This window comes from Gymnoscopelus microlampas (assembly GCF_963454915.1).
Source record: "Gymnoscopelus microlampas genome assembly, chromosome: 15".
Lineage (NCBI taxonomy): Eukaryota > Metazoa > Chordata > Actinopteri > Myctophiformes > Myctophidae > Gymnoscopelus > Gymnoscopelus microlampas.
The window spans coordinates 40,090,859-40,103,307 of record NC_139952.1 but is presented as its reverse complement, the minus strand read 5'-3'; the positions used below and the strand labels follow the sequence as shown (position 1 = coordinate 40,103,307).

The 12,449-nt window shown below is 46.9% G+C and overlaps 1 protein-coding gene across 1 annotated transcript in view; it reads right to left on the bottom strand.

Annotated features, from left to right (window-relative positions):
- Window positions 1–12,135, bottom strand: part of LOC311061794 (uncharacterized protein) — a gene marked incomplete at both ends in the record, with an annotated part of 23,688 nt that extends 11,553 nt beyond the window's left edge. Inside the window, 2 exons of the mRNA XM_084080491.1 lie at window positions 3,983–4,784; window positions 12,051–12,135. Of these exons, the coding sequence (XP_083936617.1) occupies window positions 3,983–4,784; window positions 12,051–12,135 (887 nt within the window). The remainder of the gene's footprint in view (window positions 1–3,982; window positions 4,785–12,050) is intronic.
- Window positions 12,136–12,449: the final 314 nt, after the last annotated feature.

Here is a 12,449-nt window from a genome sequence, read left to right as displayed (position 1 = left end):
GAGAGAGAGAGAGCCAGAGAGAGAGAGAGAGAGAGAGAGAGAGAGAGAGAGAGAGAGAGAGAGAGAGAGAGAGAGGGAGAGAGACAGAGCGAGAGAGAGAGGCAGACAATGAGGGAGAGCGACATAAAGAGAATAGGAGAGTAAGACAAACACAGAGAGAAAGGGATAAACACATTTGCCATTTTGCTTGTGGTTAACATAAGCCCAAGAGAGTTTCACATTTGTTCTAAGAATTACAAACTTTCATATCTCAATTTTCTTTTTAATTTGTAGCGTACATTAATGTATGCGTGTTGTTCCAAAAAGCATGCAGTGCAACGTGAGCTGAATACATTGTTGTTGAACAAAACGTGTGAACACCATTAACCTTACTAGAAACTACTTTCTTACACAATGTATCCCAAACCCAACATGTGTTGCGAACCATTGGCAAGGTCCAAGGTTCAAGGTTGTGCTTTTATTGTTACATCATGTGTACAGGTACGAGAGTAAAACTTATTTTTGGGTCTGGGTTGTCTGACTCCTAGAAAAAGATACCCACATTTCATGAGCTTGGAGCTGCAATTTTCTTTTTAAAGATGTTTTTGGAGCTTATTCTGCCTTTATTGATAGTATACAGTACAGCGAGACAGCGGCGCCCCAGAGCTGCTATTTTCGGACTGAATATACTGAGTATAAATCAGGATCAACACTTATTTCAAATTGTTTTTAACCACAAAGGGCCAATGGAAAATAATGCTGGCCTCGGGGTGGGGTGGGGGGGGGGTTGGTGAAAGCTTCAGTCATCAATCATTTATCGTCAATCATTTTTCTGCTGTTGCTGACAAATTATTCAGGCTGCTGCATCAAGCAAATAGATTTTGTGTTCAGTGTATCAGACCAAAAAACTACAACAAAAAAATCAACCAACTACCAGGTCCCCGCCCCAAAGGGTCCACAATCCTGCCGACTGTCCCAGATTTGAAAGGCAAAGCCGTCAGCATTAACCCGTTAAAACTGGGAAAACATCTGTGTCGTTTTAGATTTTAGCTATATATATATATGGCAAAATAGGTTTTTCATAAAACTCTTAGGAGTTAGAACAGTGGTTTAGAACAGTGGTTCTCAAAAATAGCAGATATACAAGCGTCAGATATACAAGCGTCAGATGTACTGCGCTGCGAGCTTGTACATCTGCTATTTTTTCTTTTTTTTCATCCCATGATTTTTTGTAACACATTTTTTCACCCAGTGCCAATTGCCTAAGCTGTAATCCTGGGCGCTATTCTCCCTCTGCCAGCCTGGCGAGAGCCCCGAACTGAGCTCATGCTTCCTTCAATGCATGAGGAGTGAGCAGGCCGCTTCTTATCACCTGCCAGGGGGGAGTTTCCCCGGTAGGACGTAGCGCGTGGAATTAACACGTTATTCCAACCAGTTCCTTTCCCCTCCACCCGGCTGACCAGTCAGTATAGAGGATTTTGACGGCCCAATACATATTTGGCATTTGGCATTTGGCACAAAGAACTTTGAGAACTACTGATTTAGAAGGCATTTTGCAGAATCGGCCTCAGGTCTTAATGGGTTGATATGGCAGCAGCTGTGTGTTTATCGTAGAGCACTGTGACTGTACAGTACGTCTTCATCCAGAGGAGACAGCATGGTGTCACGGCGCCCTGAGTTCTATCCAGCAAAGCAGGGATTCAGCCTTCAGCCTTATAGCTGCCTGTACTGGCCCCTAATGAGATCAGAGGATCAGGACGTGTGCACGTGTGCACGTGTGTGTGTGTGCGTGTGCGTATACATGTGCGTGTGTGTCTGTTTGTGTGTGTGCCACATATGTTTGATTCTCTTTGTGTGTGTGTGTGTCAGTACATGCATGTGAGTGTGCACGCTTGTCTGAAAATAATTGCGTTTTTGTGCACGTGTGTGTGTGTGTGTGTGTGTGTGTGTGTGTGTGTGTGTGTGTGTGTGTGTGTGTGTGTGTGTGTGTGTGTGTGTGTGTGTGTGTGTGTGTGTGTGTGTGTGTGTGTGTGTGTGCATGTGCGTGTGTGAGTATTTGTGTGTGAGTAATTACTCAGCAGGTTATACGACAACATGAGCAGCAGTAAACCTCCAAAGCTTACCAACGTTATAAGGACAGATTGTACTGTCAAGGTCTCTGTGTGTGTGCGGTGTGCATGTGTGTGTGCACATGTGTGCACATGTGTGTGTGTGTGTGTGTGTGTGTGTGTGTGTGTGTGTGTGTGTGTGTGTGTGTGTGTGTGTGTGTGTGTGTGTGTGTGTGTGTGTGTGTGTGTGTGTGTGTGTGTGTGTGTGTGTGTGTGTGTGTGTGTGTGTGTGTGCGTGCGTGCGTGCGTGCGTGCGCGCGCGCGCACGCGCGCACGCGCGTGTGTGTGTCCCTGACCCTTCTATATTGTCATTTTTCCTGCTCCTTGTACGTGTATAGAGCTGTTTATACACAGATGCGGTCGACGTGGCTGAATTTCCCTCGTGGGATCAATAGAATTCATCTTACCCATCTCCATCTTCATGTTTATTCATCAATGCACATGCTTGTCCCCTCACCCAAACGTCTACTATTCCTTTGTCAGCCCTGCTGTGATCTTGACAATCCTTGTGCTTTCTATGACGCTTGCCTGTCTTCTATGGTGCTTCCTGTGGTGCTTCCCTGTCTTCTATGGTGCTTCCTATGGTGCTTACCTGTCTTCTATGGTGCTTCCTATGGTGCTTACCTGTCTTCTATGGTGCTTCCTATGGTGCTTACCTGTCCTCTAGTGCTTCCTATGGTGCTTACAGCTTACCTGTCGTCTATGGTGCTTCCTATGGTGCTTCCCTGTTTTCTATTGTGCTTCTCTGTCTTCTATGGTGCTTCCTATGGTGCTTCCCTGTCTTCTATTGTGCTTCTCTGTCTTCTATTGTGCTTCCTATGGAACTTCCCTGTCTTCTATTGTGCTTCCCTGTCTCACATGGTGCTTATGGTGCTTCCTATGGTGCTTCCCTGTCTTCTATGGTGCTTCCTATGGTCCTACATTTTGTTTCACATAATATCAACCCCAGTCACTAGAGGCTGGATCTCAGACACACACAAAAAAGAACCAGAAAAAATAATATATTGATTGACTTATTCTTAAGATGATTTATCGATGATCGATGACTTGAGTGATCAATTCAACTTCAATTTCATTGTCACATGAACAGGTTTACAGGTATAAAGAAATGGGTAAAATAATTCTTCGTGCAAGCTCCCACAATTTGTAGTTTTCAGGAAAGGGAAGAAGAATAGAGATATTCAGATATATCTCTATTACAGATATTTAGATATCAGATCGAACAGATTGATGTGGGAATTACTATTAGGATTTGTATTTTAATGGTTCATAAAGTTGAATCTATCACCCCAACTAGAAGAATTTATATAGGGGATACACTTTTTCCTCAAAATTCAGTTCCATAGAATGTCAAGCCAATGACTTCTGAATGTAGTGACTTTTATGTGCCCTTACTACTGGGCGAGAATATCAGGAGCCACGGCGTGCAATAAAAACAAGAGTGGAAGCCTCACTGGATTTCAGCCAACCAACATGTTATGTGCACATTCTGCAACAAAGCAGCGACTTTTAGACTCAAGTAAAAGCATCAATACTGCAATGTAGAAACACTCTGTTACTAAAGTCCGGAATTCAATACCAAAAGTAGAAAGTCCTCATTATGCAGATTGTCCCATTTCAACAGTTTTCAAATGTATAAAAATCTTTGGGACTTTTTTCAAATGGCCGAAATGTCTGAAGTGGGTAATGTATGTTTCGCAATAATAATCAAAATCTACAAAGTAACTAGTAACTAAAGTCTTCAAATAATTGTAGTGGAGTAAAAAGCACAATATTTTCCTCTGAGATGTAGTACTGTGGAGTAGAAGTAAAAGTGTTGAAAATTGGAAATACTCCACTAAAGTAAAAAAAAACAGTACTTGAGTAAACTTTAAACATCACTGCACGTGTCTTACCTGCAGAAGGCACCCGCTCCGGCCACCGCGGTGCACACGCCTCCGTTGTAGCAGAAGTTAGGGTCCGCGTCGCACTGGGACACGCACACGCCGGCCCCCGAGCGCACGAAACCCAGCCTGCAGCCGTCGGCCCCCAAGGCACCACCACCTAAACCCAAACCCTGGCCCTTGTCGCCCGCCCCCGAACCCGGTGCGGGCGCGGCGGGCAGGGACGAGCCGCCTCCGGACTTTGTGTTGTCGGGCATGACGGGAGACCCAGCCAGGAGGGGGTTCTCATCCTCCATGATGGGCGGGGGCGACGGGGACGGCTCGGGCTCCGGGGTCGTGTCCAGGGCAGAGAGGTCGTCGTCGGGGGCAAGGTAGTCGTAGAAGTCGGAGAGGGTCCACGCCGTGGGGTCTCCCGCCTTCTGCTTCTGAGGCACCGGGACTTTGGGCCAGTCCACGGGGTCGTCGGAGGGCACGGTGTCCGGGGCGGGGCTGTGGAACTCCACCGTGATGACGTCGTCGGACAAGGGGTTGCCGGGCTGGTCGGGTCCGGCCCCTCCTCCGGCCGTAAGCTCCTCCCCCGCCGCCGGCAGGTCCTCCTCTTCGAAGTCTAAGCGGGGGCCGTGTTTGTGAGAGCGGTGGCGGCTGCTGCCGGCGCTGCTGCTGTGCGGAAGTCCCTCCCCAAGCCCGATCAGATGGTCTCTCTCTGCAGAGTCGTCGCTGAGCGTCGTCCTGGCGCCAAAGGCTTCCTTGCTAACAGATGATTGGTTGTTGTGGTGGTGATGCCTCCTGCTACCTGCAGCCAAAGAATGCCTCCCTGTCAGTCAGGACACAAGGAAAAGGCAACAGAACTTCGGTCAAACGAATAAGAAGAGAGTCACATTGTCCGAACACAGTAAACTCTGATTGGTGCTGATGTAACTCTGAAAATGTAAAAAATTGACCTGTACAGGTTATACTGCGTATAACATAACATAAGATAATGGCAGCCTAACCACCTCCTTCCACTTTAATACGGTTCAGATTTGAAGTCCACAGACAGTGACTCTATACACAGTAGCTTAACTCAGGCTAAGTAAGAGCTCCCGGGATGGACCATGCATGATGTAATCTGTCAAAGATATTGGTGGAGAAACACCTGAAAATGTTTGGCTGCATCATGACAATTTTAAATACATGGATTAAATACATTTAAATACATGGATGAGAGAGGACTTGGGCTGTCCTGCTTGGTCCAGGGGAAATAGTTGATGCATTCCAATGTGGCTGTATATCCAACAAAAATGTTGTTCTCTGAAAACTTTTTTTTTTGTCCAGCTCATGAATGTAGCCTGTGATAGTGTGATTAGTGAGTAACAAGTTAAAAAAAACTTATCTTAACCCATGGAATGGTGCATGAACCCCCCACCACTATTGTGTGGGGTGGGTCTATGATGGACCCACCCGACACAATAGTGGTGGTCCCCAGGTTGCTCTTAGTCAGGATTGTGGTCACTGGGTCAAAATCAGTTGAAACCCCTTGGATTAAAGCATGTCTTCTATGGCTCTTTACACATTATTCTGTTAATTGTTTAGGAAACAGTGGGGGGGCCTCCTTTCACACTGTTTGCACATCTTGGTAGACCCCGACTGGAGGTGCAGGTCAGTGCAAGAGCTATTTATGAAGCTAAAAGGTGAAAACCTTCACAAGAAGGGGCCGCACACTCCTCTGGTATGATTTTGCTTTTTTATTTGCACAACGCGTTTCGCTTCCGCGACCTCAGGTGCTACATATATATTGCACCTGAGGAAGCGGAAGCGAAACGGTGGAAATGAGGCGTTAAAAAGCAAAATCATACCAGAGGAGTGTGCGGTCCCTCCTTGTGAAGGTTTTCACCTTTTAGCTTCACATATATTTACTTATAATATAGTGTACTGTAAGAGAGTACTGTACTGTACATACACAACATTCCACTGGACTGATTTGTGATCCACAATACACACACACAGATTGCAACATTGCAACAAGAAGAAACCTGGTGCACCTGAACTGCAAACTAAGTGATTGATTGATTGAAGTCAGAGGGAGTGCTGTGGGCGTGTGGTCATCAGTCTACATGGGATTAGGAACAGCCATTGACAATAATGTGCTTCAGTGACCGACCGACACTGATTGAGGATTTAGATTAGGATTTAGAGCTATAGGTTAATTAGAACTTGACCGACCGACCGGGCACTGACTCCCACTGTACTCAGCGATCACCAGAGAGAGAGAGAGAGAGAGAGAGAGAGAGAGAGAGAGAGAGAGAGAGAGAGAGAGAGAGAGAGAGAGAGAGAGAGAGAGAGAGAGAGAGAGAGTGAGTGAGCTCCGGCAGAGAGCAAAAGACAGAGATGAATGGACCCAAATTGTCTTCCCGGGTTAATTTGGGTCCATTTTTAGACTCTCAGTGTTCAATTATTACTGAGAATTTCTCTCTCACACACACACAAACACACACACACACACACACACACACACACACACACACACACACACACACACACACACACACACACACAAGCACACATCTTCTCCTTTGGAGAGTGTGAATGGCCAAACTCCAACCGAAAGTACTTGGCTTGACGCGCCCTGTCCCACGGCCACCACCAGTGTTCACCGTGTCCAATGAGATCAGTGCATTCAACTGGTCCCAACGGTAACACTGCATTCACTGTCTGTCTGTCTGTCTGTCTGCCCCTTTTCATTCACACCCGACACAAAAAACCCATCCGAACGTGCCTCTAGTCACGGAGACTATTGGAACCCAGAGATTCACACTCACTCACACATACACACCACACACATACCCGCGCGCACACACACACATGCACACACGCTGCTGTTGCCATGGTGAAATGTAAAGAGGTACCACGTTGAAAGGAGGAGAGGAGGAAACAGGAGAGGAAGGAGGAGAGGAAAAAAGAGACAGAGAATCCAGTGTTCCCACCCTCTCTCTCTCTCGCTCTTCTCTCTCTCCCTGTGTGTGTGTGTGTGTGTGTGTGTGTGTGTGTGTGTGTGTGTGTGTGTGTGTGTGTGTGTGTGTGTGTGTGTGTGTGTGTGTGTGTGTGTGTGTGTGTGTGTGTGTGTGTGTGTGTGTGTGTGTGTCTGGGTTTTGAATCAGCCTGCCAGTCAGTGAGTGCATCATGTCAGCTCTACTCCCATGATAACTGCAATGAAATGCTTGTCCGGCTGTCAAGCGAAATTTATTGACAGGGAGGGTGCGGCAGTGGCTCGGGAGGTAGAGCAGCCGTTTTGATATCTATAAAAGGTTCTCGGTTCGGGTGTCCTTGAGCAAGACACTTAACCCCGTAACTGCTCCTGATGAGCCTTGTATGGTTTCCTGCACCGTCGGTGTGTGAATGGGTAAATGTAAAACGCTGTTAAAGGAGTAGTGCACCCAAGAAATAACCTCTTTTCGATCAATTACACACCCCATGAAGCCTTGAATTCAAGGAGATTTTTTTGTCTTTGTCACATTCCTGAGCCAATAATTTGATGACCGGTCAATAGGAGACTCAGTAGGAGACTCTTTGAGTCACACACTTTGAGTCTCCGCCGGTCATCAAATTATTGGCTCAGGAATGCGACCAAAACAAAACAATCTCCATGAATTCAAGACTTCATGGGGTGTATGTCATTTTTTGGGTGAACTACTCCTTTAAGCAAGCCATTTACTATTTATTTTACAGAGAGAGAGAGGGGGGGGGGTGTAGACAGAGACACTGAGTGGGAGTGAGGGACTGACATTCTCTCTTGACTAAACACTGATTAAAAGCTCTCTGAGCGTCCGTCCTGTCCATTAACGCCATCACTGAGAAGCCATAGTGATGTCCATTCCTGTCGGTGGAACTGGTCACTCAGGGACTACCAGAGGATGGAGAGCTTACAGCACATAGAGAGGCTATACAAGAGGCAGACAAATGTCATGGTCGATACGATCTGCATCTCAGAATCGGGCGTATTGCTCCTTTAACTCTGAGGTTCAACGGCTCACCTCTTGCATCACGCTGAGCAGGTCGCTATGGAAACAGGTTTCCCCTGAAGCCCCTGGGATTGGCCAAAGCCTCCCGCATGGCCTTCCCTTCAGCGGCGGCAGGTCAGAAAGGGATTCTTCTGGGGGAAGGTCTTCGCCATAATCGTTGCCGGACAGTCCTTCGTCTGTTTTTTTTTCCTTTTCTTTTTAAACCACTCCCTAGTGTTCCGTCTTTGTTATTGATCATGCATTCATTGAAAAGATGTTCAGACAAACTAGGGTCTGTTGTTCCTTCCTATCAGCTTCACTGGCAGGTTTTAAGTGGTAGCTAAACAACACTGAGCAGAGCAGAGCCATAACAGGTGCAGCCAATGTGATAATTAAAGAGAGCACCTCCAATCAGTAGGCTACTGATAGGAGGAACACACCTGTTTGGGGAAATGCAAGAATTCTCTAACATTTAAAAAAAAAATAACAAAAAAGATCACGACAACGTGTCAGGCAGATGTCTTCAACCACTTGGGACCATAGACAGTTGAGAGACATAAGGCTCTAAATTCATCATTACATGCCTCTGCTGCTTTGGTAAATCAAAGCATATTGGTCATTTTACAGGTTAGACAAAATGTAGTGCCATAAATCGTGGGAGTTATGTTCCAATGGACAAGTATACCACGATAACACGCACACGCACACGCACACGCACACGCACACACACACACACACACACACACACACACACACACACTCACACCCACTAACACAACCAGACCCACAAAACTACTCTGCCTATTATTTCCGGCCAATTTTAGCCTTTCGTCCAGACTCCCCCACCCCCCACCCCTGAGTGTGAACGTGTGTGTGTGTGTGTGTGTGTGTGTGTGTGTGTGTGTGTGTGTGTGTGTGTGTGTGTGTGTGTGTGTGTGTGTGTGTGTGTGTGTGTGTGTGTTGTGTGTGTGTGTGTGTGTGTGTGTGTGTGTGTGTGTGTGTGTGTGTGTGTGTGTGTGTGTGTGTGTGTGGGTGTGTTGGAGAGACTTTGATATGATTTGATATGATACGTTGTGACATATCGTATCTTTCCAGGCTACAGGGCAGATGGACTTCACAGCAAGCGTTCGATCAAACAGAGTGGACACACACGCTCACACCAACACAGGACAGACACACACACAGCAAGGCATTGCACCTTGTGTAGCTGGATCATGTCCACGTTCTGTTGTCTTTGGCCATGAAGGATGCATGCATGCGCGCGTGCGTGCGTGCGTGTGTGTGTGTGTGTCATGTAGCCTACGGCGCGTGAGCAAGCTGTGCCCATTCAAGATCGCTGGCGGGTTGGTTTTTTAGCATACTCAGGAACTTCACTTGAACTGTGGTACGGTTTTTAATTAGGCTACTAAATTACAGAATGAATTGCACAGTGTTGGCCTGTCATGACGAGGAGATAATACTAATAAAAGCTATTTCATGTGACACTCGACTTCTTAGTTATTCACTAGTTTAGCCAATAGCCTTCTTATCTGAAAGAAATTACGTTTTCTATAGTTTCCTTCACGGACAACCTTGGAAACCTTTGGAAACCTCATTATGTCCAAAACTGTTACTTTTCATGCAGGATTCAAATAAAAAAATACCAAAAGTAGCAGATCTACAAGCTCGAAATGCGTCACTTTGTGCTGCGTTTTGAGCTTGTAGATCTGCTACTTTCGATACTTGTGTGTGATGCTGTAGTATAAAGTAGGGCATTAATTTGCAAAAAAACACAAAAAGTTAGAGTATGGAGATACAAGGTTTCTGTCCGACAGCAACGATATGATATGAGAAAGAGTACCATGACAGAATAGGGCCTATTCTATTTGGTATTTGGTAACAAAGAACCCGCAGGATCGGCTCCTATTCAATAGGCTACACACTATACATTTATTGACTATAGCCTATAACCTATATACTGCAGTATCTCTCAACCCTTTCTGGTCCAGGGTCCACTTGAAAATCTCGACAGTGTTTGCGGTGGCCCACACATCTGACCACTTAACACAGCAGGCCACAGGCTGCAGTGTTAAGTGGTCAGACAGATGGGTGGGCCACCTGCATTTTCAAAGCATGTTCATTTTAACGATCAATCAATTGATTGAAATATTAATGTTATATTATCATTAGTGTTGTGCCAATGTTTTGGGGACCCACTTTTGGGGATCCTTTCTTTATCTTATGTATATGATCTATTGATTGATTGATTGAATACTTTGTTAACAATTTAGCAATTTGTACAGAGGTATGGTTTCCACAAGGATTGTTAAAAGGATAACACAAAAAGCCAAGGGGCTTGTTTTCCATTGTGGTCCATGATCTTATATGATCTTAAATGAATCATGTTCTTATATGATCTTCTTATATGGTCTTAAGGGCTTCATTTCAGTCAGATTATAACGGATTGTAAAATCTCCAGATTACAGTGAGATGTCTGTGGTGGTATGACGCCAACGTGTCTATTTAGCGGCCAATATGTCACATGCTTAACGCTTGATTACACATCGAGGGCGCGTGGCGCGGCGCGTTGGTTGGGGGGGGCGTGGTAACGGCGCGTGAACCCGGGCGACCCTCCCCTCCATCCCTCCCTCCCTCCCTCCCCCCTGTTGCTGGGCAGCGGCACCACGCGCGTTTTTATGTTTTTTTCCTTTCAATTTATATATACGGTCGTTGGAATAGAGAGGAGGTTTGTCCAGCTATAGTGCGTCCATCACTAAACCGTTAAGTCTGTCCATCCTGATTACTGCGTCTTTCTGCTCGTATAGCAGGAATACATCCACATCCGCTTGGTGAGAGCTGTGAGTAGGTTACTGTTACACGAGAGAGAGGGAGGGAGGGAGAGAGAGAGAGAGAGAGAGAGAGAGAGAGAGAGAGAGAGAGAGAGAGAGAGAGAGAGAGAGAGAGGGGGAGACGGGGAGACAGACAGACAGACAGACAGAGAGAGAGAGAGAGAGAGAGAGAGAGAGAGAGAGAGGGAGAGAGGGAGAGAGGAGTAGTAGTAGCAGCCTAGTATTTGCAGGGCTGTGGTTGGTTGTCTGGGGTCTTCAGCGTATGTCTGGAGGAATCCGGCTCTTTTCAGCGACATGAATGGGGTCTCCCGTAGCCCGGCCACGGTGCGCCTAATCCGGCCATTGTCTTTGCCACGCACCGCCACGGGAGCATCACAGCTGCAGTGCTGTGTGCTGTGTGCAGTCAAACCACATCTCTCTCTCTCTCTCTCTCTCTCTCTCTCTCTCTCTCTCTCCATGCACGAACTGGGGCAGTGGGCCATGCATGCAGGACCCATTTCATCATGACCAGTGCCCTTACTGATCGATAGGTTGAAAAAAAAAGGAGCAAGCCAGAGAGATAGATGCTACAGGGTCTTCAACAGGGGGTCCTCAGAGATAGGGAGCCGCCAAAGGGACTTTTTTTTCTTAGATCAACCACTTGAACCCTTGCATCCCTATTCTGGGTGGAGCATTAGCCAAAACTCACAACGCAGATTGGCTATTTTCGGGGAGAAAAAGAGCAGACCAAGTACAGAGCCGATTAAAGGTCAAGTTTATAAAGTAGTATTGAGGGTTTACGTGGTTAATGTCATCTCTCTCTCTCTCTCTCTCTCTCTCTCTCTCTCTCTCTCTCTCTCTCTCTCTCTCTCTCTCTCTCTCTCTCTCTCTCAGCAAAAGGGGTCCTTAGTTGGCCTGAAAAAAGACACTGGTCCCCTGCTATAGACTACACAGTGACTGAGGGAGAGAGAGCTGATCGAATGTGATCAGTTCAGGTCATTTGTCACAGATTACATGCAGTGTGTGTGAGAGCCATGTTTAGCTGTAACGCTGCAGTTGAACAGCTGTTGCTGTGTCATTCATTGCATGCATGCGCTTTAACATGCATGATGCATGACATGGTGCAGTCTCATTCTTGATATGCATGAGCCATGTGTCCATGTGCATGAGAAAGTGTGAATTTGCTTGCTTGCCACACACACACACACACACACACACACACACACACACACACACACACACACACACACACACACACACACATGGGTGGGTCTCTAGGCTATTCATCGGACTCACCGTGAGCAGAAAGCGGTGTGATGAGGACCATGGAGACGGTCAGCAGCACCTGCCACATTCCCAGCCGAATGTCACCACGCGCCATTCCGTGTTCCTTAACCCACGTACACGCACGCACGCACACTCACACACTGACAGACACACACACGCACGCACGCACGCACGGTACGGAGATATACCGACCGACCGACCGGACCGATGCGAACCGGACAGCAGCCCACAGACGCTGCCTATAATCCAAACGGCGGATGAATGGATCGGATGATCAGAGTTCAGACGGCGCGCGTCTTCGCCATGTCGCCGCTATCCTCCCGTTCTGTGTTCTAACGGCGCCGCGGCGGTTCCATTGTCCAGTGACGGTGTCGTTCCTCCTTCCACACCTCGTGTGTATAGCTACTA